The sequence below is a fragment of the Pyrgilauda ruficollis genome, unplaced genomic scaffold (assembly GCF_017590135.1).
Source record: "Pyrgilauda ruficollis isolate IOZ18807 unplaced genomic scaffold, ASM1759013v1 scaffold5, whole genome shotgun sequence".
Classification (NCBI taxonomy): Eukaryota; Metazoa; Chordata; class Aves; order Passeriformes; family Passeridae; genus Pyrgilauda; species Pyrgilauda ruficollis.
In genome coordinates, this window is record NW_024526599.1 from 10,268,475 (window position 1) to 10,294,687 (window position 26,213).

Sequence of the window (26,213 nt, forward strand, 5' to 3'; positions counted from 1 at the left end):
ACCTTTTACAAATTAGAGAATACCCTTGCAAATTGCAAGGGACCCCAGTTTAATTGTAATCATAGCCTCATTTTGTTGGATCAGTTTTAATTTTTTTAACATGGTTACATCAGCTTTATCTGACAAAACTTCAGTAGAATTAAATACTAATCCTCAAATCATTAAAACCAGATGCCATACAGAAGGACAAGAATTTTTAACATAGTTACATCAACTTTATCTGACAAAACTTCAGTAGCAAATCATTAAAACCAGATGCCATACAGAAGGACAAGAATAGAAGTGACCCATGAGACAATTCCAACATAAGATTTTGGAGGACTGTATCAGTTGACGTTAACAGTGAGAAGTAGTAGTGGCTAAGACCACCTCAAGTGCAACTTTCTAAGTAAATGATTTCTTTTCCCAACTGAAATGGAAAACAAAAGTCAGAACAAAAATCAATTTAAATCTAACAAAACCATAGATTTTACAGGAAATAGAACATTTTGGTTTTGAGTATTTAAAATGTTTATGAATTGGATACATTTAGTAATGTAATATCCTGTCAAAAAAGATTAGACAAATTGTTTTTCACTTTCATTTTCAGTCTATTTTTTAGCTGAAAAGATCTAAGGAAACATCCACTGTATTGTACTTGCTTATAAAGTGTTCTGATGAAATCCAAATGTTAATAACTATTTTCTGGAGATGATTTTTATTACTGCAAGAGCTCTCTTTAGGTTTTTCATGAAGATTCTTTTATAAGGTCGGCCAGTCTCTTGAAGGCCTGCAATGAAAAATAGGGTTCGCATTTATATTTCAGCATTACATGAATAGGGAACACATCAAACCTGTAAAGCTACTAAAATTGCCCTAACTCTATAGAATCAATATTTCATAATACAAAGTTCGTTCTGCTGATATTCTTTATTTTCCTTTTATAAAATCATGTATGGGGTTTGACTGCACAAAGTTTCTGATTCTCTGACAGAAAATAAAAGGCAGAGATTTCTGAAACAGAAAAACGCATATATTGATGTTCAAAGGTTATTTGGAGTTCAGATGTAACTTCTAACAAACTAGTGATCCCTGAAAGAGTGTCTCTTTTAACTTAATATTACTGCCCGGGGACTCCAAAAGTGAAAAACAGGAAGAACAGTGTAGTGGGGAAGCATATGAAAATACAGCTTGATTAGTATGGTTATGAGTTACTTTAAAAAAGAAAAAAGTAGAAGAAATAAAGAAGAACTAAAAAGAAAAACTTATCTGTTACAAGCCTTCCATAGATGCACTTGTCGTTTACAAGCCTTCATAACTGCATGAAAATACAACTACAAATACTGAACTGTTTCAAGCACCCCAATCAAATCAGTATTAAATCTGCTCAAATAAATGTCTCCTATCTTTTCTCCCACTGATTTTATAGATAGAGCCAAATAACATCAAAAAGTCTCCGAAAACACATAAAAGATTAGTGCCTGATAATAATATCAGGAATAATAAATACATAAAATAACAAATAAATAAATAAATAATAAATTAAGCATGTATGTAAATTGTATGAAAGGAACTTTCTTACAAAGAATTGCCAAGACACACACAAAAAAGAACACAGGTAATTCAATCTCAGAATCAGGGGAATCCAAAGTCTGAAAGATACATGATGCCAGCTAATGCTTAAGCAAATACTCTGGCTTCAGTAAAGCATTTATAAATAATGTCTGGGGGGTTTAAGTGTGACACTGTATGTATGAGATACACAGAAAAATTCTAAGTGGTCCTCAAAATTTGGTATCTTGAAGATCCCTTGGATGAGTATCTTGCTTAAGGAACAGCTAATACTACTGTGAAAGTACGGCTTAATCACCTACAGACTAAAACCTCTAACATTCAAGAAAAAATATAAGGAGAAGATAAAGGAGCATTATTGTGTGAGAAACTGTCTTGATAAGAATGTAAAAAAAAAAAAGAAAATCTCACCAGATCCATCTGGGCAGGAGAAGGCAGAGAGAAGGAGGCTCTGACATAAGAACTAGGCTCTGAACTATCAATATTGAATGCTCCTCCAGGAACCAGTAATACCTATGGAAAAGTGATTAACCACACAGTTATTACCACTTCGACATTTTAAAAACACTATGTTAAATTAAATTTGAGAAATCTCAGTGCTTACACACTTTTAAGTGTGAACATGGTGTAATATATTCTATTTTTCAAAATGAGGAGACAAAAATATGCAACATGTAACCAGATTTTTCATAATGAAACCAAAGGGTCTTAGGTTTTGGTTACCAGGTCTCGTTCACAGCATCACAAGGTGCTTAGAAGCACCTGGGGTGTAGCTTACTCAGTACACAGTGCTGGGTCTTATAAATTGGAGAAATAAAACCAAACTTAATTTCGCTCTCATTAAAAAAATTTAGTCAACAGCCATCATACATATAGGTATATATATTAATACTATATATATGTCATATATAATAACATTTTACCATATGTTACACTGGTTTCAATTTAAGTAAACTGATAAAATATCAGCATCTGAATGGAGTCATGAAAATATTTTCTTAGTCAATAACTCTACCACAGTGCCTGACTTGCAGACTTAATGATGGTGCACAGCAAGTCCCCCTACTTTTTTATGTGTGCACATGTGAATAGATACAGATATTTTATCCCTCCCTTCTTTTTAAGACCACAAGTCATTAAATCACGTCATACTTCTTTCTTCAAAGCCTTTTCCATTATCAGCTGCTGTGTATCAGAAATACCCTTAATTTTGATCCATAAGAACATGCCAGCAGCAGGAGGGTACCATTCTGCCAAGTCTGGATAAAGAGAGAGAGAGAAAATGGAATCAAGGAAGAAAATTATGCCCCCTTCTAATGGATACATCATAGATTCAGTGATGTTTTAGATTTACTGATACAAACATTATTATCACTATTGCTATAGTGATTTTTTTATATCTTCTTTTAAATTAAGGTCACTATTTCAGAGATTTTTTTAAAGACAGAGATTTTAACATCGAAAGTATAAGAACATAATGAAGTGAAATACAGGCTCTTTGTAAAATTACTTTAAATAGTAACGTGGTGAGCTTTTTTTAATCACCATCTATCTCCCCGTCCTACCAGAAAGCACAAAAATGCAGCAATAGAGTTTGTCCTAAGCTTAATATTTAATGCAATTGATTTGCTTATAGTGCTTATCTGTCACTTCAGTCAAGAGATGAACTTAAGTGATTTTTCTTGAGCACAAAGATGATAAATAGCTAGCAAAAAAAAAATTAAGTGATTATCTGTGTTGCACTCTGACCTTTTAACCACTTGTCAGCAGCAGTGAGCATTGCATCCCGCTGTATCCTGTAGAAGTCCACCACTCTGAAAGCAAATTACCAATTCAAAGTCATGAACTCATATCCCTTCAGAGTCTATTTGTTTCTGAAGGCAGAAACAAAGTTTTTCTACTTCAACAACTGAAGTGCACATTTAACAGAAATATAAGCATATCCTAGGTGGGCACAAGACAGTGCATACTGTGATACTGTGTGCATAAAACTTTGTATATGTATGCAAGAAGTCTTTACTGTTTCACTGCATCTCCAACAGAGCACTGATCAACCAGAGAGAGAAAGTCCCTGTGTGGTTGCTTCCTCAGCTTTACACATATCATAGAAACCTTTTACATATTACATCCAATCTGTCTACTATAGCAGTGTGTATAAGTCCTGTTAACACTATTTACTACACAAAGCACACACACTGAAGAAAATTAGGGACTTTAACATATGCAAAAGCACAGACTTAATATTTGTGCATTTTGGTTGAATCTGTGTAACAGGTACATATGGAAATTACATTTGACAGGGTAAAAAGCAAATAATATGATAAACCTGTCACAAGTGTTTGACAGCTTCCCCTTTTCTGAACTTTTGAACTTATCTCCTTCATACTGTAAGTAAAACTTTCAAGTAATTTGAATCTCTTATTGGGAAAAACAACCCTAACCAAGGCCTCACCATGGACAAGTCACATGCAGTGGCTCTTGTTGACATAAAATGACACAGCTGTGCAATGGAAGACACAAGAGAAATGCCTGATACTGAGTTCATAATTCAAATGCAAATGTGTTCCCAAGTCTTAAGAAAACATCCTTAGTAATTTGCATAATTTAAATGAAAATCATAATTTTACACTTGTATTTTTAAAAATACTTTCTGAACCAATAGCTTTGATTTATGGATGTATTTTATTATATCTGATACAAAAACACCAATACCTCCAGATAATTAAATAGTTTTGGGGCTCAATTATATCTATTGCTACATTCTACATGAAAGAGTAAATCTCCTTTGTGCAGTTTTTACCAAAATTGCAAATCCTGTTACCATTTTAAATATGTGCTGAAATCATAACAATTACTAAGATGAAACGTCCTCAAAAATGTAACTGCTCCAAAAACCAGATCATCTTCTACTCCAATGCCTAATCTAACACCTCACCCTTGTACAAATGAAATCAGCTGGAAGAGATTGCAGTCAGCTGTGGGGCCTCATCAGTAATGTTATAAAGCATTGCAGCTGCCCCACTGCAGCCCTATTTTCATTAAAGTGGAAGAACGGTGTTTGGGCTTGATCAAGGCTGCCTTTTGGCCTATAAGAATGACATAAGTGAGAAGATGCATTTGGGATTTATTTTTTGGGAACTACTGAAAGTTGAGCTAAAGTGTGGTCCAAGCTCCTCTGTGACACTTATCTTTATATTCCTAAATCTTAAAACAAAGCAATGTTAAAGCTGATGTGTCTTTTTTTTGTTTGTTTGTTTGTTTGGTTTTTTTTTTTTTTTAATATTGCTGTTTACAGTATGAACATCAAGGGGACACAAGTAGCTGTTACAGTGAGGTATAAGAACTTTTTGCATGTTTTGCTCATGTTGTTGTTAGAGGTCTTTGCAAAGTGCAGCACACTCCTACTGATGTGAGAAACTTGGGGCTCTAATGATATCAAAGTAGAGCACATAAAATGAGGCAGTGACTGTCTAGAGAAACTATGCTCCTCTTGCATAATAAGTGAAAACTAAATGTGTGTCAGTCAGTATGCAAGAAATGTCTAATGAGTTAGATGGTAGCCCAGTGCTCTCTCTCTACCAATGAGAGGCATTGTTCAGACAATGTTTAGTGCATGTAGCTGAACTTCACTGTTTTTCCATCAGTATACACACTCAGGAGATCAAGGATGGCAAGAGTGTAAATTCCTGCTAACTAAGCGAACTCCCTTTATAAAAGCTATGCTGACTCTTTCTCAATAGATTCTGTGCTCAGCGATCTCAGCTTTTGCTATAGACCCTAACATTTTATCAGGGATCAGAACTTTATTCACTAGCTTGAAGCTTCCAGGATCCTCTCAAGTTCCCTTCAGGTGGGAGCTACATGTCTGTGCCAATGGACTGGCAGATTGTCTGCCTGGAGCAGTAGGTGATGTGCCCTGACCTGCCTGTCTGCAACTTCACACTGTGTCTCTTCAGGGCTCTTGTGTGAACCCAACAGTCTTGGTGACCTGTGTTACCTACTTGGTCTAATACTGGTGCGCCTACTCTGACTTGTTTACTACAAAGAATGTTTGCTGTAGGTAACAAGTAGCAGAATAACAGATGATGGGATTCAGCACAGAACATAACCCTACCTGTCTATATGCTCCAAGAAACCCTTTTGTCCCCATTGCTGAAGCAGCTGTGATATCATAATCTACAGAAATAAAACACATCATCAATACCATGTTTTAAACAGGACTGTTCCACAATCATCAAAGATCCATAGCCAGATGCACTATTCAACATTCAACATTCCCCAGACATGAAATTGCATGCGATGTTTGTTGGAGCCCTTTATAAACAGAGATGCCAAGGTTATTATTGTCCATGTTACTGGTGTCTCCAAGGATCATGGCAGTATTTGGAAGCTTGGGTGGGGGGAGGGAAAAATGGATGGAGAGGTAAATATGATAACTGGGGAGAAAGAGGAAGGCACTGTATATTGCTTTACCTTCCTGTCCACATCGGCTTCTCCGCTTTAACAGTGATGAGCTAATGGAGCTGGAAGACGGAAGCCATATTTAGATGTGTTCACTGTCTCCTTTCCTTATCACTAACCATAAAGGGGCTGTAGTTGTCAGCTTGCTTTGAAATGTCTTTGTAGGCTGCCAGTATTGTTTTAATCGAAAAGTAGAATAAAAAATAATAAATGAGTGTTTCTTCCATACTGTGCTTTACATTGAAGTTGTAAAAAACCTACCAGGAAGAGATAAAATATTTCAAAACTTGGTTCTTGAAATCTGAGGGTTAAGGGATATCAGCTGTACTATCCATGCACTGAGACAACCCTCTAGCTCTGGTTCCGAATTCTGAGATAGTATCTTCTTTTGGCAGAATTGACAATGAATTTGCATAACCAAAACTGTGAAAATGCAGAGCAATTATGAAAGTACAAAGCTGTTTGCTTGTGGTTTCTTATAAATTGGGATATTTTGTCTTCTCTAAACACAATTCATTTGGTGACTTGGTACTTGCCTGTGTGAAAGTGCTGGTGTGCATTGTTGACACCTGAATGTGTAGAACAACTCTGTCAATGAGAGGCTTGGGACCCGTCAGAAAACCTATTCTTAAACTGGAAACCAACCAAACAAAAAGTTACTTCAGAAATGCAAGGTGCTAATACTTTGAGTTATATGTGGGAAAACATGCAACGATTTTATTGATAGTGTAAGGATCTCTTATGCATTCAAATTTATCTATATCTTAATACTGCCCTCAGGTTACACAATTTAGAAGCCAAGTATCAAAGTCATGAAATAAAAATATTTAAGAGGTTTTAATGCTTATAGTAGCTTCATAGTTATGAAGCTTCAGGACAAAATCTATGTTTGGAACCATAAAGATAACTTGAATCAAAGGGACGGAAAGACAAGTTTTCCCGTAATAAAAGATCATGAATGCTCAGGCTTTATGACAAACAGATAAGTGGCAAATGACTTTACTCTTTTGCTCCCTTTCAGTACTGCAGAAGGAATGGAATATAGATTGATAAACTAGATGGTTACTTATGCTTCAATTCTTATTACCCATCTTTACAGAATGGCTGAAGTTTTTGTTTGAAGAAAAAAAGAACCCATTAACTCATATGTGTCTTTGGAAAAGATAACACTGTGTCATGCCATTTTGTGGTGTCACTTCTGAAAATGCAATCACACTTAGCACTATGTTGTCTCCTCACTTTCTTTAGGATGGGTTATAATCCACTGGCTACCAATACAGAATTTACATTAATTTTTTTTATCTATTCGGTTAACAGACAAAAGCAAGCTAAAAATCAAATATATTGACTTATGTGAAATGGAAAACAGCCAAGCCTGGTTCTTTTTCTGGCAGGTGGAAACAACCTGAAAGAATTGGAAGGCTGGATATCAGTACAACCCTATGAACAGCTTGTGAAGAATGATAGTTTCTTTTCTGTATTACAAGTTCAGGGAGCTTGCAGGAATACTAAGAGATAGATAAAAAGGGAAATAGAAAAAATGAAAAGAGAAAAGCTCCTAAGAGTTCCAGCATCTGTCTTTCTGCCTGGATGGTGCCTGCAAGAATGGGCTGCCTGGGGGGAGAAGCTTAGCTATCTGCATCAGAAGAGAAACAGAACCTGGAGTAAAATGACTGCCAAGAGATGACATGAAAAGAGAGAAGACTGCGAAAAGCCATTGATTCAGAAGTTCATTCCAGAAGTGGATAGTTATTAAATGAGAAAACTCTATGGCATGTCTCATCACTTCATATGAAGTCTTGCATCTTAACTGAATAGGCAATGCTAAGTGGTCTGCAGCTGGCCTTACCCAGATGAGAGAATTTTAGAGAAAGAGTCGGTCCTGATAACTCGGCCATCCACATCCATTGAGAGGAAAGTTGGAGCCCATGGCTTGGAATAAAAAATAAAAAACAAAATTCAAGGTGCTAGTAAGGATTATAGTGGAATTATTTTTTTTTACTAGGAAGACACAATTAATTTCTCAAACGTGTATTCCAAGGAAAAAATTTCAGTAACTTGCTGACAAATGATTGTTTAGCCTAGCTTTCTGAGATGTGATTACAATATTCTGTAAACATCTTCAAGAAGTCAGCTTTGTTAATTTTTGATGATTGCTTAGCCCACTGCTCCTCACACAAGTGTTCAGTTTAAGTATTGGTATGATGCCATTAGAAGGAGAGAGAAATAATGATTTTTCTGCCAAAATTTCTTGTGGAGTAAAGAGGTATTGCAATTTCTAAAATGGAGCCTTGTAGCATTTTGCTTTGCTATATTAAAAAATTAAATCAGGAGATATGACCAAATTGTGAAGATCTGAGTCCAGCATATTTTTTCCTTATCAAGAATTCTGTTTTTACATCTTCTCCTCTACATTTCCTTACAAACCTTCACAATACTAGTCAATGAGTAAGTGAGGTAGTTTTAATGTCTTCTTCCATAAAAACATTTCAAAAGAGTGAATGCTGACCTTTATCTTCTACCAATGTTTTAGTGCTTTGTAAGACTCATTTTGATTTCTGAAGTTAGGTACTTTTAAAGGCTGACTAACTGTAGATTCATGTAAGAAATTTGCAGAAAATTTACATGAAGGGAAGCTGCCTATTAGGTACCACTATGTGTGGTACCTGGGAGAACTCCCAGATTCTCCAAAAAGCAAAGGGATAAAAATGGGTTATAGTAGATGCAGAGTAGACAGTCTTCTGCTAATGAAAGAAGAGACAGGGAGAAAGGAACAGTAAGAGGCTGTAAACTTCAAGTGCTGCTTCAGTGACATACTTGCTTTCCTCTGAACGCAAAGTCTTTGTCATTTTCTAATTACTGAAAAATTCTATCCTGTATGAGGCTTGAGAAATTTGAACCACAAATTAACAGAATATAAAATACCACAAAGGGGAAAATTACTGAAAGGAGCCACAGACTGTGAAGCCTTGGTAGGACATGAAGAAGAACCATGCAGGAAGGTATAGGGCTCAAACCTTAGTTCTCTTGTGAAACCATAGTTTCTCCCCAGAAAATAAGGTGTTGCTAAGGATTATGAAAGAAAAATTACCTTTTGAAATTGAAGAAAGTAGTAAGGATCATCTTCTATTATGAGAAAATCATATTTTCTTGCAAGCTAAATAAATTAATAAAAAGTAACAAAAGGAATAAAAGTTAAAGACACTGCAAATTCAGTCAGGTGGTTTTTTTTTTTTTTTTAACCAGCATCATATTATGATTCTATTGATTGGCCATTCATTATATAGAAGACCCCATGATGAGAAGGCTTCAAGTGCCCAATTTAGGTATCAAAAAATTGTAAGACTAACCATGGTACCTGTAGGACACAGACCCTTCTATGCAACTCAAGCTCTGTTCCATGTGGCATTCAAACTGTGCAGGCAACATGAAATAAGTCCTGTTAGAAGCCCGTGGCAAAGACACCAGCTACCAGTGGGCTACCATTGAAAAACAATTTACCTAAGGCATAGTCTACCTCTGAAGAGCTGCTGTGGAAGAGATTCAACTAGAAAGAGTAGTAGTTCTAGGAGGAATGTCAACTGGACCAATAGTGGGCCCAATACCAAACACGGGATACTTTCAACTGAAACAAGACTGATATTTATTCAATTCCACCTACAAAGTTCACAAGACCACAGCTCCATACCTGGTAAATCTCCTTTTTGCGCTCTGTGGTCAGCGAGTTGCCAGTTGGATTGCATCCATTTGGAATAGTGTACAGGAATTTGGGGAGGTGATTGCTACGATTTTTTACATCCTCTGGGCTCCAAGCAGACAGAATTTCTTTTAAAGCTTCTGGAATAATGCCATGTTGGTCACTAGGGATATTAATTATATTACAACCCAAGGGTCTCAGCTGTTGATAGAAGGAACAAAACTGTCATAATTGTGTAATTCAAAGGTCTTACTTTTGTCATTGTCACCATAACATTTCATCAATACAAAGTCTTTCTTTTTGATTTTATAGCTATCTCAAGCTCCATTTGCTCATGAGTCAAAAGTTTGCCTGAATTTGCTGTAAGGCTTGTCAAACGTATCACATTACTCTTTCTTTGTTCTACTAAGCCAACTCAGAGGAAATGGGTAACTCCTATGTTCAATAGCTGCTCTTCTCTAGGAAATCAGATTTGGTTTTTCAAGCGGTAAGGGAGTTTGTAAATCTGACCTGTTCTCTCAGGACTTCTGATGCTCTCACCACAGACAGTTAAGGTCACAGCACCTTTTTTTCCTACTGACAATTTACACTCTACTTGGCTGGAAATGTCAGAGCTTTAAGGTACTCTCCCCTGACAAATGGCAAAGAATCTGTTCTCTCAACAGATATATTCAGAAAATAAAGGAGAATGAAATGAAATGATGCTACTGCAGTGACATGTTGACAGCAGTATGAAAAAATATAGGCAAAATACCAATGAAAAATCTTGCTGTCTTTCCTCTGTGGAATTTCAATTTGTACCATGTAGTGCTCTGCATTTTTAAGTAAAACTGCAAGCTGCTGCATTGTCAAAATACATTCCTAAAAAAATACAGCTGATTAGACTATATATTCAAATTGAGAACAGTAAGCAATAACAATTTATTTTGATGCAAGGGTGGACAACTGAATTTGTGGTGTATTTATTCTAACCCTTCTTGCAACTCATGCATTTTGAGCTGGCATTTAATTTTATACTGATTAAACTACTTTTCAGAAGTAAACTTTGCTGCTTTTGCATAGTTCTCACTAATTCATATCTTTGTAGTCATATATGGGTGCTTCAGGCCTATGCAAATATGATACTATTTAAAATTATCGTATACTCTGATCATGAAATACATCAGGTAAACATGCTGACATGTTAACACACCCACTTGTTATAAATTTAATTCAACCAAACTAGGTCCTGATGGCTTTCTTTCCAGTCCCATGTGTGATCTTAGCCCTTGAATGAACTAGTGCTTGGAAGAGGAACTTCAAATACTTTTCATAGAACTTTTAGTAGGAAACCTTTTATGAGTTAATATTTATGAACTTGACTGGTTGGACACTAAAATCTTGAGTCTTAGGTATGTTTTAATGGCAAATACAGATAGTGTTTATAAGACTGCAGATCAGGTACCAAACTGCTGTCTAGTTCAAATGTAACATTCACAATGTTTTGTAGCTAAGGAACACTTACAGCTGCTAGTGTCCCCGAGTATGTGGGTGCATCCAAAAGGATGTTGTCTCCAGGATTAATGAGCATTTCAAACACCTGCAAAAGAGAACATTGTTTTAAAGCTCGTTTAGATTTTATATATGTGCTTTGTACTTTTGACTACTTAGTGGGATTAAAAACCTTGATTAGATACTGGTAATTCTCTAACCATATCAATACCTGTCTGTGAGAAAGGCAATGAATGGATGAAAAATCTGCTTTAGAGCCAAATTAAGATAGGTTACCAAATCGACATGGAAAGACAGTGCTCTGAAGCACCCTTTCTACTGTATAAGTTATAGAAAGAAACAACTAAGCAGCAGTGAGAGTGGACTGGAAAGGGTAATTATTTAAGGAAGTAAAAACCCCAAAAAATCAGGAAGTAAAAATGAGAAGAAACATATTTAAAATAGCATTATGGTAAAGCATCTATGCACTTATTTCTGCACTACTTGAGTAACATGATATGTTACCTTATAGCATGTTTTTTACACAAGCTCTTTGGTTACCTGAACTTTCATGCACTCCTGACAGTCTAGAATGCCACTCCAACTTATTTAATTTCCCTTATCTTGTACATGAACCTAGAGTAATTCATATCTATGGAGAAGGAAAATATGAAACTGTACCCTGCATATAATTATAGAGAGCATTTAATGTTGAATATAGCTGAACTGATGGAATAATAAACATCTCTCTGAATGAAATGCTTCTAGCATATGAATCTTTTGATCTTACTTTACACAAGCCTTCCTGGCTGCCAGTTGTGACACACACTTCCATCTGTCCTTGCTCAGGACTGTAGTTGGCTGTGGGGGGATCATGTAAGCTCCTCTGGAAATCTTTTAGCCAAGACAACAGCTCTGGAATCCTGAAACATGAATAAGAAGGCATATCTAAGACCTTATATAGGCCAAAGCTGGCCTGTTGCTCTAAATCCCTGCCAAGTCTAGCATGCAGTCCTGAGTTTGATTTCAACTGTCACACAGATACACTTAAATGCAATTGCTATGACTGCTTTATCAAATTAAGAAAATGAGATGGGCATCTGTGGTCCATACACCAAATTATCCTAGTGAAATCTGGGCAGAAATTATTTGCCAAGGATGAAACAGGGTGGAGGGTGAACAATACCCACTCCTAGAAATTATCATTCTGTACTCGAATGTGGCAGTGTGACAAACTTCTTAATGCTGCTTGCAACATGCTGCAGATTACAAGGATTTCTAAAACTCGTTTTCCAAAAAGTCTTAAGATCTTGTAGGATGTTCACAAGTGGCTGGTTCATTTAAATATTAAGAAAAGTTTTAACTGATGCCCCATATGTCTCTGTAGGGACCCAAGTATTTTTGCAAACCTGTCCTCACCTGACTCAGTGCTGTGTGCTGAGAAGTTTACATGAGCACTAAAGCAATATAATGCTATGCAATTTTTGTACCAAAAATGACAATTCTATAAATACCTCCACTCAATTACCACAAGTTCTACACACTGACTTCAGTATTGATGCCAAATGAAAAGAAATACTCCAAAACATAGAAACAATGTGTTGTAATGAAGTATCCTTAAAATAACATCTGATTTGGGTGTCTGGATTCTCAAATATTAATAGCTAGGAAATGCTCTAGCTTGAGAAATACTAGGATTAGGGTTTTAAGTGATTTAAGTGATTTTTTTCCTTTTTACATAACTCATTGCAAAATTTTCCACTGGAACTCTAATGTAAATAGTGAGGCAAATTGAAAAAAAAAAACCCATGGGTTTTGGGAAGAACCAATTTTTTGAAAAAAGGGCTTTATGAACAGGTTTTAAAAACACAGGTGACAATGAAATAATAAAGAATATTATGATCCTTAGCTTCTGGTGTCTTAAAATGCAAGCAGCTGTGACAAATACCCTGCTGAGGCTGAGTACTGGAGAGCTCTCTTCATCAGATCTTCCCCAATCTCAATAGGTGTTCCATGTCCAATGTCAACAGTTGCCCTCTTAAATGGAAAAAGATTAGGATTTGGTACCCCTCCAGCCAGAGAGATGAGAGATGGAGGAGACTTCTGCATCAATTCAGCTAGAGTAAAAGGAAAACACCTTGGTTACAATTTGATTATTACAATGATGATCATATCCTTTAATCAATATCTAATAATGGCTCAGAAAACTTGTTCTATTTTTCAATTTACTTGTTTAACTATCATGAATTCAAAAGGATAACTCTTCTTAAAGTCATCTTTCTGCTTGGATTAAATAGGTGTTTGGGGGCCTTAGGAAGGAGTTACTGTTAGGACAGACTAAAAAAATCATTTTAAGTTAAAAAAAACTATTTGTAATTTATTTTTAAACAATCTGGACAGCTCTATTACAAAAACTGTCATGACTGATGTCGTTTGAGCTTCAAGAATGTAAAATCTAAATGATCTTCTGTTTAGAATGACTTGAAATGAATGGCTTTGTTTTTGTTCTGTTTTTCATTCAGTCTCACTTAAGCTGATCTGGCAGCTATACTGACAGATGATTACAGCTTTTCTATAAGGGAATGGAAATGTTTCTAGCAGCCCAATTTTAGTGGCAGAGGCATTGTGTCAGTAATTTGCTATGAAGAAAATCTTAATTCCTGCTTTTAAGTCACAGTTTCACAATCATTCAGATCCAATCTATGCAGTGCAGACTAGACCTTAATCCAGCAAGGGCACTTGATTGCATTAAATCTAAGAACTCACAATATGGCATTCCTGCTGGCTTGACAGTTTTACATCAGATATGAGAGGTCAGATGACATCAGATCTGGCTTAAAAGTGGCCTGTTACTGAGTTTATTTTCCAGTGCTTTTTAGCAGACTTGAACATGGGGAGTTAATTCTTATCAGTTATTTCACCAGTTTGTGTTATTCCTGTGACTTTTGGCCTGGTAAGGAGAGATTTACTTTGTCATCAAAACTGCAGGCTCAGTATGTCTATCTACAGGAACTCTGCTGCTTAATACTTTTGTTATGATGTATATTAATGTGTCACTTGAAAAAGAAGCTGCCTAGAGTGAACTACATGACTTAGCTGTACCTGTATAAAGAATTTTAGGCAGAACAGCAAATGCCAGCCCCTTACCAAGTGGGGAAATTGACCCCTGAGGACTTAACTAGTGATATATATCTCATGCTTGGATTCTGTCAGGTCTCTGTGGGTTTCAACTGAGTAAACAAGTAGGCAGTTAAGCTCTTCCATCTGTCACATGGAAGACAATGTAATGTTGTAGCCTAAAGACAGATTAATATGGAAAAGGAAAGTGTAGCAATACTGAGTGGGTGGGGGTGCAGAAACATTTATGGACATGAACAGGACACAAGAAAACCAGGTGGAAAGAAACATGCTGGGACTGAATTTGAAGTAACTAGCAGTTGCTTGCTCCTGGATACACAACATAAACTCAGTTGCAAACTGTGCCAAAAGCCCGGGTTCAGAGACAGTAGCAGAGACTTTTCAGACACTCGTTAAAGTGATAGTGCTAACTCGTCTGTCTGGATGGGTTTCTGAAATGGTTTAAGGCTATTCACTGTATTTTTCTTTATACCTACTTGGCATCTCTGCTTGACAAAAGTCAAGTTGCTTTGTCAGCTTACAGCATGATTTTCTTTCAAACCTTTTAAAGCCTTAAGCCATGGCACCCCAGCACAGACCAGAACATAGAATGGTACTTTCAGAGAAACTGGGAAGAAGGGACATGTACTCACTCAGCAGTCTTATTGGAGATGCTTTTCTTGCTGTACTCACAGTGGTGATGAACCTAGAGTAATTCATATCTATGGAGAAGGAATAATTAGTTGGACATGAAGCTAGAAAAGGGAATAAGAACTGCAGTGTGTTTTTAGTATGTGCATCTCCCACAAGTAATGCTTTTGATCTGGGTAATGATGTGGTATGCCAGTGAGGAGGAAAAAGCCCTTTCCCCTCCCTTTACTGTCAGCTCTGGAGTTTTAATGGCAAATTACAAATCTGACAATTTGATGGGTCTTAAACAACCATCAGCTCTTTTTTAGTTAATGAGAATCCAGCTTTATTTAGCTGTTTTAAGCACTGCATTTGAAGTGCTTTTAGGATTGCAAGCCATCATTATAAGTCACAACACTTATCAAGTTAGAGGTGGGTTTTTTTTGGGAAAGGATAATTACGAACGTCTTTCAAATGCATCTGATGAGTATTTTCCTCCTTTTCCCTGGTGCCCATAGAGATTAAATGGATAGCGAACTACAGTCCGGCAGGAAGCACGATGGCCTGGAAAGGCCACAAGAAGGCATCTCCTTCGAAGGGAAAGCAAGCAGAGAAATGAAATGGAAGGGCAAAGAGCAGCCACAGCAACGCGCATGTGTCGGCAGTTACCAGAAAGGATCTACTGAGCAAGGCCGCCTTGAAAAAACACAACTCGTGCTTCCTAAAAATACCTCCCTTAACTAACTCCGCTCCCCCTGCAGCCCGGCACAGGCGCGGTGCTGCTTGTACACAAGGGCGGGCTGGGCTGTGTTCTACGGGATAGCTGAGCGCCGCTTCGCCGCCCTCCCCGAGGCGATCCCGAGACACCCCCGCTGCCCACCCACCCCCAGCTCCCCCGGAGGGGGCACCGAGCCCCCAGGGCCATCCTGAGCTCCCGACCGGCGCCGTCCCGCTGTGCGGCCGCGGGCACCTACCGGCGGAGGGCGCGGGGCCGGCAGCCGGACAGGAGGGCAGCGGCGGCCCCGCTGTGGGCGTGTGCCGGGCCGGCCCCGCTGTGGGCGTGTGCCGGGCCGGCCCCGCTGTGGGCGTGTGCCGGGCCGGCCCGGGCGGGTCCTGGCCGCACACGGGGCCCTGGCCGGCGCTGCCGCCTGCGCGTTGTGGGCAGCTCGGTAGCGAGTGGCTGCGCGGGCCCGAAAGCTGTCCTGTGCGGGTCGGGTCCGTGCGAAAGCCCTAAAATGAGCGGCTTCCTCACCGGCTCCGTCGGTGTAGTGCCAGCGAAGCGAGGGCTGGACCCCGATAGTGCGGGGAGAAGCGGAGGCAGCCGGGCAGGGGGCACTGCCGGGAGCTGGGCAGCCCCGGGTGCGGCCAGGACCGCGGGGCGAAGCAGGGGCTGGCGGTGGCGGAAAACGGAGGAGAAGCACAGAATGGTTTGGCTTGGAAGGTACCTTTAAGATGATCTAGTTCAAAACCCCCTGCCACGGGCAGGGACGCCTTCCATAGGACAGGTTGCTCAGAGTTCCATCCAACATGGCATTGAACACTTTTCAGGGTGGGACATCCACAGCTTCTCTGGGAAACCTGTGGCAGTGTCTCATCACCCTCACAGTTAAGAATTTCTCTCTACTATCCAGTCTAAACCGACTCTTTCTCAATTTGAAGCCATTCCCACCAGTGGCACACCACACCCAGCCATCGTCAGGTGTAAAAAGTCCCTCTCCAGCCCTCTTGTAGTCCCCTTTGGGTACCCGAAGGTGCTCTAAGGCGTCCCTGGAGTCTTCAGTTAACAACCCCAATTCTTCCAGGCTGTCTTCACAGAGGAGGTGCTCCAGCCTTCATGACCCTCCTCTGCCCTTGCTCCAACAGGTCAATATCTTCCCTGTGCTGGGAGCATCTGGATAGGAGGTCTCCTAACAGTGGAATAGAGGGGCAGAATCACGTCCCTTGTAATGGTAATGGTCACACTTTAATCAGCTTTATGATGTTTCCACTAAAGGTGTTGCTCATAAAACGAAACAAAGTTTGATGTGTGACATCTGTAGGTAATTTTTCCCCCACAGATGAGTAGGGTCGATGGAAGGAAAAGCAGGAGGGTGGTGTGACGTGTCCCTCCTTGCTGGGTGTCACATGCTGTTGCCTGTGCAGCATATGTAACTGGTGGTGTAGCTGCTGCTGCTGAGAAAGGTGCAGAGACACAGCTTCATTTTCTAGTCATGGCTTTGGACTCCAGCACTCTGGGGCTGCCATGACCCTTGCTCCTCAGTGCAAAATGCTAGAAAGGGGTCTAGGTGTAAAGTAGTCTGAAAGAAACCACTGCAAGAACATGCAAAATCAGCTGTACTTTGCAACATATAGGTCTCTGTAGTTAACTTGGCTGCAGGAGAGTAAAAGTACTGGATAGGATGAGCATTGGAGCATTTCTAGGCTCCAATGCGTTTCTAGGCATTTAATTCAGGAAATCACCAGGCTTTACGGTACCCACTGCTCAAAGCATGTTTTAATTGTAGCCTTCCAAAACTTGCTGAAGGCAAAGCTGAGGTATGAGAGCAAAATGTCTCTACAAAAAAGATGAGGTGCCTTAACAAATTACCTTTTTCTTCTCCCTGCTTCTTTAATTTAGGTGACTTTATGCAGTATTTGGATCTGCTGAAAAGCTTCATAATTAGATTGAGTATGTTGAAATAGAAATGGAGTTTCTGTCAAGTTTGGGATGCAGTCAGGAAGAATTGTTTTCTTGGTTGATGTGTGAATGCTCTTACACTGAAAATCAAATTTTATTAATGGCTTTAATGATCTGAAGAATTTATAATTTAGGTAATTGCCTTCTAATTGTGTGATGTACAGACAAAAAGTAAAAGATGGATATATAAATGTGAAATAGCAAATGGAGAGATATTGAATTTCTGTGGGGTTCTGGCTGTGAAAGACTGATTGAATTTGAACTGCTTTCTGTGTAATTCTGTTTTTTTCATTTCCTGGCTGTCAGTGTTGCAGTTTGTGACACAGACAAAACCCAGAGAGGTCAAGGGAAGGTTTTCCATTTTCTATGGATTTTTTGTAGGCTTTTTCTGGTCTCTTAGCCAATTATGCTGTCATCCTATTGAAACAAATTAAAAAAAAATTATTGTACAATTGTATGGATACCTATCCCAGCTGGATTCATCTGGTAGTTCTCTGCATCACTGTTTATATTCCTTAGCAACCACAAGTGAGTGCTCTGTTTTACTACTGTGTAAGAAGTCCTGTCTTTGCTGTCTTTATATGTGCACATTTAGAACAATAATGATTTGATGTAAGCCTTGCATAATTCATGAAGCATCGGCAAGGTCTACGTATGGTTGTTGTTAATGTCATCTGAAACTGTACTAGCTCTTTCTAAACTTGCCATGTGCTATGTCCACTTACGTGTTAAAAAGCCCAAACAGCAAGCAAAACAAAAAAGCCTAAAGCAATTTGATTTAAGAAGAACGGGAGATTAGGTAAATATTGTTATTTTGCTGTTTCTTTCTCGCCTAAGGACTTCAGAGTATTTCTTTTAAGAGGAGTATGAAGGATTGAGACAGTAAACACAAAATTTAACTGAGTTGCTGTTTTTGCAACTGTATCGACGAAGTGTAAATCTCTCCAAGCTGCCCTCTAGCCTGGGGTACTATACATTTGTTAGTTCCATAGCATGTATTCTGTAGTGCTTGCGTGCCCTATTTGAAGCGATCATTTCACACGGTTACAGGTGAGTGCCGGCGGAGCCGGTGCTGCGTGCCGAGCCCCGGGCGGGGCGCAGAGCCGCTCCCGGGGTGTTCCCAGCCGGCGATCCCAGCGCCGTCCTTGGCGGAGCCGGGCCCGCACCGGCGCTCGGCGGCCGCAAGGGGGCGCGTGCGCACTGCGAGCGCGGGCAGCGCGCCCCGCGCCGGAACCGGGATCGCAGCTAAAACCGAATTGGCATCTGTCATTTGGATGTAATTTGTACTGGTGGTTAAGAGTCCCGCCTGAACAGCTTGGCTACCCGCGTTTCAGTGAACGGGTTAAATTTCTTGCGGGTTGGGGATGACAGAACTGGCAAGTGGCGCTGTCAAAATAGCCTTACGGTGTGAAGGTGGGAATTTTATCATACGAATTGGAATGGCTGCCCATGAGAAAATCGCATAAAACCGGAAAATGGAGAAGTGTGAGATCAGCCATTTTAAACATTAGAAGCAAATTGTTTCTGCCAAGGGCTGCCTTCCCCAGGAAAAATGCTGACTTTGGCAGCACCTTTATATTTGCAGAACACCCTGTGTGCAGCAAGCCATCGCTGGTGTGCAGTGGCCTCTGAGATCAGGAAGATCTCAGCAGTACAGTACAGTTTGATTCTAGGATGTGAACATCCACTGACACAATTACTGCAGAGATCAGTAGTATCTGGTTTACCTGTGGAAAGCTAAAACTGTTAGGAGTGTGTTGGCTCTGGCTCTGGAGAGAATTACTTGAAGAGATGTGAAGTTAGTAGTTCTTTTTCTTCCAGATTACTTGAGTGATTCCCTGACTTCAGTCTGTCTTTGCTGTAAACTCTTGGGAAAGTAACATTTCTATTCTTTATGTTGAGCTTTTTTCAGTGGGACCCTGATCTTGCTGGACCTAATCAGAGCTGCTGCAAAATTAGAATGCTGCCATTTCTTCCTCTCCCACTCTAAGTCAACTGCATAGTAAAATACATTTACAGTATCTTTTTCCAGGGTTTTAAAACTCAATGCATTCCTAAAATGGGAGAGGGCTTAAGAAAGAGTGAAGATTGATTTTCAAAGTTACAAATCCTGCTGCCTATCCAAATAAAACTAAACATCATCCTAGTCCCACCTGTGTGCTTGCTGACCAACTCAGCATTAGGAGGACATCCTAATGTGCTTTCTGCTGCTGTTTACATTATTACACACACACACCCTTTTTTTTTTTTTTTTTAGTGATAGCTAGCTCCTTATGCTTCAGAGACTGTCAAATGAAAATAACAGGACATCCATGATATTCATAATATTTGTAGCAGCTGTCAAATGACAGTATCTTAGAGTGGAGGACGTGTGGTTCTGCAGAGTGACAGCTGTGGCTTGTATATATTTGAAGCAGCCCTCTCTGCCTGAAGGGTGGTGGCACCCAGACATGTAACAGTCTTACTCTGATTGACAACCTTTTTTATTCTCCTTTCTTGGTTTTTTTTTGAGTGTACAAAGACTGTCATCATTGCTTCATCATTGCCTTTTTATCCAATCAAGCAAAGGGGACAGCACAGTATCTAGAACAATAGTTTTCTAGATATTCTGAGAACTATAGGAAAGCTGACTTTCACACTAATGTATTCCTCAAAAGCAGTTGCTTGTTCCAGAATGCGTTCCTTTGATAAGATGTCTAATACAGTGAGATGTTTACCTTAGGTATTCATCAGACATTCCTCTGCCTAAAAAAAAAAAAAAAAAAAAAGAGGACTGATATTTTTTGGATCACACTGTCCATGCTATAGAAGCTGAAATTGGATGGAGAAAAGATCAATAATGTATCCAGTTAATACACTAACTAAGTGAAATGAATCATAAGAAATGAAATGACTTCTCCTGACAATCTTGAGATAAATGCTGTTCCATAATACCTCAGTCTTGTCAATTTGAATTTATATTACTGGCAAATTGTTGCTGACGAGTGAACTCTATTGTGTAAATCTCCCAGGAAGCAGGTACTCAGTATTATTTGTGACATATGTTATTCCTGGGGCTCAACCTTTGTTATCCATTTTCATTTAGTGGAGGCAAAAGTGTTTTTCTGCCCTGGCCTTGCATGTTCTTCTATTCCTAGCAAGGTCATATGTTTGTCTGGTGCAAGCGTGGCATGGAAAAATGATCCTAAAGGCAAAATGAAATAATGAAAAAGTGGAGTTTTTGTTTCATTCTTTTCATTGCCTGGAGAAAATATGATTCTCAGGCATGGTGACAACTGGTACTAGAGATGTGCTGTTTCTGTACTTTGAAGGTTGTCTATCCTACATGAAATAATTTGCTAGTTTTGTATCCAGTTGCCTTCAAACTGATGAAGATACATTTTTGTTGTTAATTCTTGATTAAAGTTTGGCCTTTTGTCATGAGGGTAAGTTGGGAATTTATCTATTAAATTTTAATTTCTGGGCCTTGTTTTATAAACAAAAAATATAATTCAGACTATTCTTCTGTATCCTACTGCAAGCCAAATTTTACATTCAGCAGTGACAATAGAATTATGCTTCTGTTCCATTAGGTTTTGTTCTTAAGAGCTATGTTTCTTCATGCTCAAATCAAATCTGTAGTAAAAAGAAAATTATCACTTCTGAGATCAGACGTCTACATGTGTTAACAGAGGAGCTGTGGATAGGCAAGATCCTCATATAAATCAGTCTTATAGTACTTATCTGCCTTCAGTCATTACATGGTTCCAGAGATGATACAGAATTCCTAAAGTAGCCTGAGGGTGCTTCTGTCACTCTGAATAGACAGGGAGTCTGGGGAGATTGCCTCATGTAGCCTTTGAAGAATGAAAATTTTCTCCTGTGTTACGTGTCCCACTATATGCAGACTTAGCTTGATATACTTCATAACTGTTGCATGTAACTAGGACTCTTTAAAAATTTTGGAAAACTTGCTGAAAAAGCATATTTCTTATTTGTAGAGACTTATTAAATAGACCAACTCCATCTCCTGCCTAACTTCCTTAAAGATTTTTCTGTAGTTCTAGTATGTTTTGACATGCTTTGTTACTGTGTTGGGGATGTCATACTTCCCTCTTTGTCGGCCAATGCTTTTGAGATTCAAACCTTAGATAGATCAGAAGCTCCAGAAACTGCAGTCTGTCCTTTAATGTAAAGAGTCTCTGTAAGAAGTTAATCTCTAGAAAAGGTTAAATGTTCTTTAGTGTACTTGAAGAAAGAAAAATACCTGACTAGGCAAGCATGGGAGAATTGAGAAGGTGAGTGCTGTTCATTTATGGGGTACTCCAGGGATAATTTTCTTCATCATCTCTCTTTTTTTTCTTCCTTTTCTCTCAAATGAGAATATTCTCAGAACATGATTAAAACCTGAGTTTCTCTTCTTGACAATATCTACATATGGCTCCTCTTTCCTAGTGAAATTTCTAAATGTGCTCATGTTCTGATAATGGTCATTTGTTAATTCAGGTTGAAGTAAAGTCTGTTTTAATTATGGCACCTTTTTCTACTCTGTAATCCTTATTCAAACAAATGCTGAGCCCTGCAATTCCAAGAGTGAAAAATATGCACTGTTGTGAAGATTCTTGGGCTTCTTTCCATGCAGGTGGTCAAGGTGATCCTTCCTCATGAAGTATATTCATTTCTGCCTGAATGCTGAAGAGCTACAGGATCTTTGGGCATCATCTGAATTTTTTACTTCTTTTTCTTCTTTATTGCTCAGACCCTTGTTTCTCTGTTATGCTTTCCTCTTGTACCTGCAGCTCTGTCACTGATTCTTTGAAATTGTCTCATTTTGGTTTCTTTTGTGTAATCTTCTTTCATATTACATGGAACAGCTTCTTAGTTAAAGCAAACCAGATTTCTCCTCTCTTTTCAGAGGAGACCCTTAAGCAAGATATTTGGGTCATAACCAGGGTATATTTTGTTGTCTACATGAGGCTTTGTGCAAAATGTCATTGGTTTTTTAAAAAAAAAATTTTAAACTAAATTCTTCCTTAGACAGTGACAAAGTGTTTTGCTGCTGCTGTGTCTAATGCTGTATAACTTTCATAGGACAATCAGAATGATGTACTATCTGTTGGAATAACAAAGATGAAAGGAAAATCTACAGTCTACAGATCTGGTAATCTTGGAAAGGCAACCTTTAAAGATGACAGATTATGATTGAATAAGGTTATATTAATTTATCATCAAATAATAAAATTTCTAGGAGAGTTATTTTTTTATTGTTTTTAAATAGTATATCCCGTTTCTTCTGATGTTGTACTCCTCACTTTCTCTTTGTAAAATGCTTTATTCCTGTGTCATGTGAGTCTTGATTGCGCTATCATTGTTTAACGTATTTTGTACTTCAGTGTTTGTGTCCCAGACAAATTCCTCATCCCTTTTCCTTGTGGCTTATCTCGGCCATGATTTAAAATCCTCAAAGAGACAGCCTCAGCCAAGTTCATTCTTATGATCTCAGTTTGTAAATCACACTTGTTTTCTGCATTTTTTCATACACTGCTAAGTATAAAAATGATGAACAGTTCAGCAAGCACCAACAATCTGCGGACTTGTACCTCTCTGTCAGCACATTCAGCGGAGGCAGTTGCATTCACAGAAAGAATGATAAAATTGGCGTATCATATAGATTATGAACAGCATTTTAAAGGCCTTTTAGTGTTCACCAAAAGCTCTTAGCTCTGCAGTTGCTTTTGTTTTTTCTTTTGTTTATATTGCATTCATGCTATAAATCACTGTTTTTATAATGGGTTTAGAAAGTGCTTTTTTCTAAAGCTGTCAGCAATTAAACTGCAGAAGTTAACTTCTCAGGAATTAAGTTATATAAATTAGTCCGATTAATTACTAAAACTGAGGCAGAAATTGGTACAAGTAAGATGAACTGTGGAATGATGGAATTAAATCTAGAAAACAAGCACATTTATAAAACAAATTCAATAGATGACATAATAAAACATTTAATCTTCATCTCTAGAAAATGTCTGAATTTCCTTAATTCCACTGAGGCATTGAAGTAACTGTTTATGCAACCAGGCTATATTTTTAGAGTAATTCTGGCTAATGCTATGTCTTTGTCATGGAACTGCGGCAAAAGACAGAGGGAATAGTCTGTTGCCAGTGCTTATAGATAGACCTTGTAGAGCAATATTGCCTGTGAATGAAGAGCTGTGTTTGTGAGAGTGTCCTTGGGATTCTACAAACTGTGAATCAAAATTCTAATTTTTCCTATGAATTTAGGTGTAGGCACACAGTTTGTGGTGATTGGGAGTGGGGCTGTGGCCCAGCCCCATCCCCAGTGGGCACAGCTGTGAGCAGCAGGTGAGCAGCACTGACAGCAATGAGCCATGGAGTGCCCAGGGGCACTGACCAACCACCAAGGGGAACAGGGCACACAGGTGCAATTGCATGAACTTGAGGGGTGTAAAAGGTTGGGCTAAAGAACAAGAAGGGCAGATGCTTGCTGCTTTCTGGAGTGATGTTACTCTGTATGGGTAGATGCCTGAAGCTTTCTCATGTGGTATAGTGCTACTCTGTATGGGTTGAAGCTTTCTGAAATTGTATGATGATATGCTGTATATCATGGCCGTCTCAACTGTGGCATATGCTGTGACATTTAGGGAAATCCTTTTTTTCTTTAGTGTGCAGGAATTCTTGGGAGTGATTATCATGTAGGTGGGACAAGTAGGTGTTTGGAAAGATTGATGTATGTTCTGTGCTTCCCTTAAGTAGCTGGAATTAGGATCTAAATGAATGTACTTTTACTTTCAGGAAAGCCAGATATTTCCCATGTAGGTACCCCAGCCTGAGACTTGCAGTAATTTTTGAGAAAACTGGGCTTGTGTTATGCACAAGACAAGCATGCTAACTTCAGCAGATACTAGTTCTGCTCTCTGGCTACACCTACCACAGACAGAGAGCTAGGGATGATACATGTATACAAAAGTATTATTTAGAAAACTAATCACCTTACTGAGTCTTCTTCAGATTTGGCCCATGTGTTGTTCATATCTCTCATGTTCCATGGCATAGTGTATTATCCATGAGTCTCAGAGGTTTATGATTATTTTTCAAGTCACAAGAAAACTAAACTGCCAGACTGAAGAAGCTTTGAAGTTTTCTCTGCTTTATGCTGCAAACCCCCAATGGTTCCAAGGAGAAAGCGTGTGTCTGATTCCTGCCTGTTTCTGGAAGACTGTGGAGGTGCTGTGTTGGATATCTCCTGTTGGACCTTAGACTTGCCAAGCTCGGTAAAATATCAGGATTTTTCGTCTCTGTTATTTTGATGGACAGTGTTGCAGCTCCTGAGGCTTCCAGGGCTGTGGTGTGTTGAGGATTTCCTATGGCATGGCTCAAGCCTTCCCCAGCTGTTCATCCCCTTGGCACGTATGACTTCTGTGATATGTGTGTCTTGGCACTACAGCATCTAGAGGTGGTGAAATACTCCTGAGAAAGTAAAGCTCAGCTACCAAACTTTGTTGGGGTTGGAGAGGGGATGATGATACTGCATTTACTAGACTGTGAGCCTGTAAGAGTAGAAGGAGGGTTATAGGTGAGGAACTCTAAGCGTTTCCATTGAGACATCTGGATTGTGAAGAAAAAATGGGAGTGCTGGAGGTGTCAGGAGTATCATGCGTGAGATACTTTTACATTTGTTTATTAAATAAGTTCCATTGTCAAATGATTTCCAATATTTTTCTTGCTCAACATGAAAATTAACAACAGCTTCAAAGTATAAATGTTACCATACATTGATCTGTTTATGGTAATACCTCCTCTACCCTGACTTCATGCTTATTTAGGTGTTGCTGGAGTTTTCTGAAAGTTTTGTGAATTACCTTCTTGAGACATAATTTTCATAATCTTCCTCTTAATCTATTAGTATTGTGTCAAATCAAGTCTTTGATTTGGATAAAGCTGCATCAAAATTTTGAGCTTAGCTTCATGTGAAACTTCTAATTTAAACATCCCCCCATTTCACCCTCCCAAGTGTCTCTTCCTGTTTTGGTTGCTGTTTATTTCATTTAGTCTTAGATGGGTACATATTTTGATATATTTTGAGTTTGTGCTTAGTAGAAAAAGGGAGAGACTTGGTAACATAGTATTTCAGTATGCCTCACCATGAAATTTACTGATATGGCGGAATATCACTGTGACAAACTGAAAGCCTGACCAGTTCTCCTAATTATTCTTCGTCTCTTGCAGGAGGAGTGAGCATACTTTATACTTTATAATTCTAGGACTGGAAATTAAGTGAATCTTGCAGAAAGGTCTTGAAATCCATGGGGTATTAAAGTTGGTGGGGGCTTAATGAGAGATTTTAAAACCTGAGAGTGGTGTGAAGTGCTGGATGGTTCAGAGGGAAGCTGTCCAGCTGAATGCTCCTGCTTACTTAGCAAAAGCTATTGTATTGAAGCAGAAGTGGGAAAAGCCTTAACTTCACTGCCATGTTTTCAGATCCCTGTGGTGGTTTTTTTTTCTTTTACAGAATATCTGGAAGAATGCAGCATTCCATAATAACATGTCATTTAAAAAGTTGTTTTTTTTTTTTTTTTTTTTTGCATAAGTGGTCAACTTCAGAAGTTCTTTTTT

At 38.8% G+C, this 26,213-nt stretch overlaps 1 protein-coding gene across 1 annotated transcript; it reads right to left on the reverse strand.

Annotated features, from left to right (window-relative positions):
• Positions 1-208: 208 nt before the first annotated feature.
• Positions 209-16,010, reverse strand: AADAT (aminoadipate aminotransferase). The gene is made up of 14 exons (XM_041479963.1): positions 15,901-16,010; positions 14,950-15,018; positions 13,128-13,296; positions 11,970-12,102; positions 11,214-11,288; positions 9,701-9,910; positions 9,104-9,169; positions 7,862-7,944; positions 6,549-6,645; positions 5,666-5,727; positions 3,301-3,365; positions 2,704-2,810; positions 1,963-2,064; positions 209-769 (listed from the first exon to the last, which is right to left on the reverse strand). Exons 2-14 carry the CDS (start codon positions 15,014-15,016, stop codon positions 728-730), a joined length of 1,278 nt encoding a protein of 425 aa, XP_041335897.1. The 5' UTR covers positions 15,017-15,018; positions 15,901-16,010; the 3' UTR covers positions 209-727.
• Positions 16,011-26,213: the final 10,203 nt, after the last annotated feature.

Coding starts and splice junctions, on each gene's coding strand:
- AADAT (XM_041479963.1), bottom strand. CDS start 15,016: ATGAATTACTCTAGGTTCATCACCACTGTGAGTACAGCAAGAAAAGCA. Junction 9,911..11,213: donor ACTCGGGGACACTAGCAGCT/GTAAGTGTTCCT, acceptor TTCTATCAACAG/CTGAGACCCTTGGGTTGTAA. Junction 9,170..9,700: donor GCAAAAAGGAGATTTACCAG/GTATGGAGCTGT, acceptor TAATTTATTTAG/CTTGCAAGAAAATATGATTT.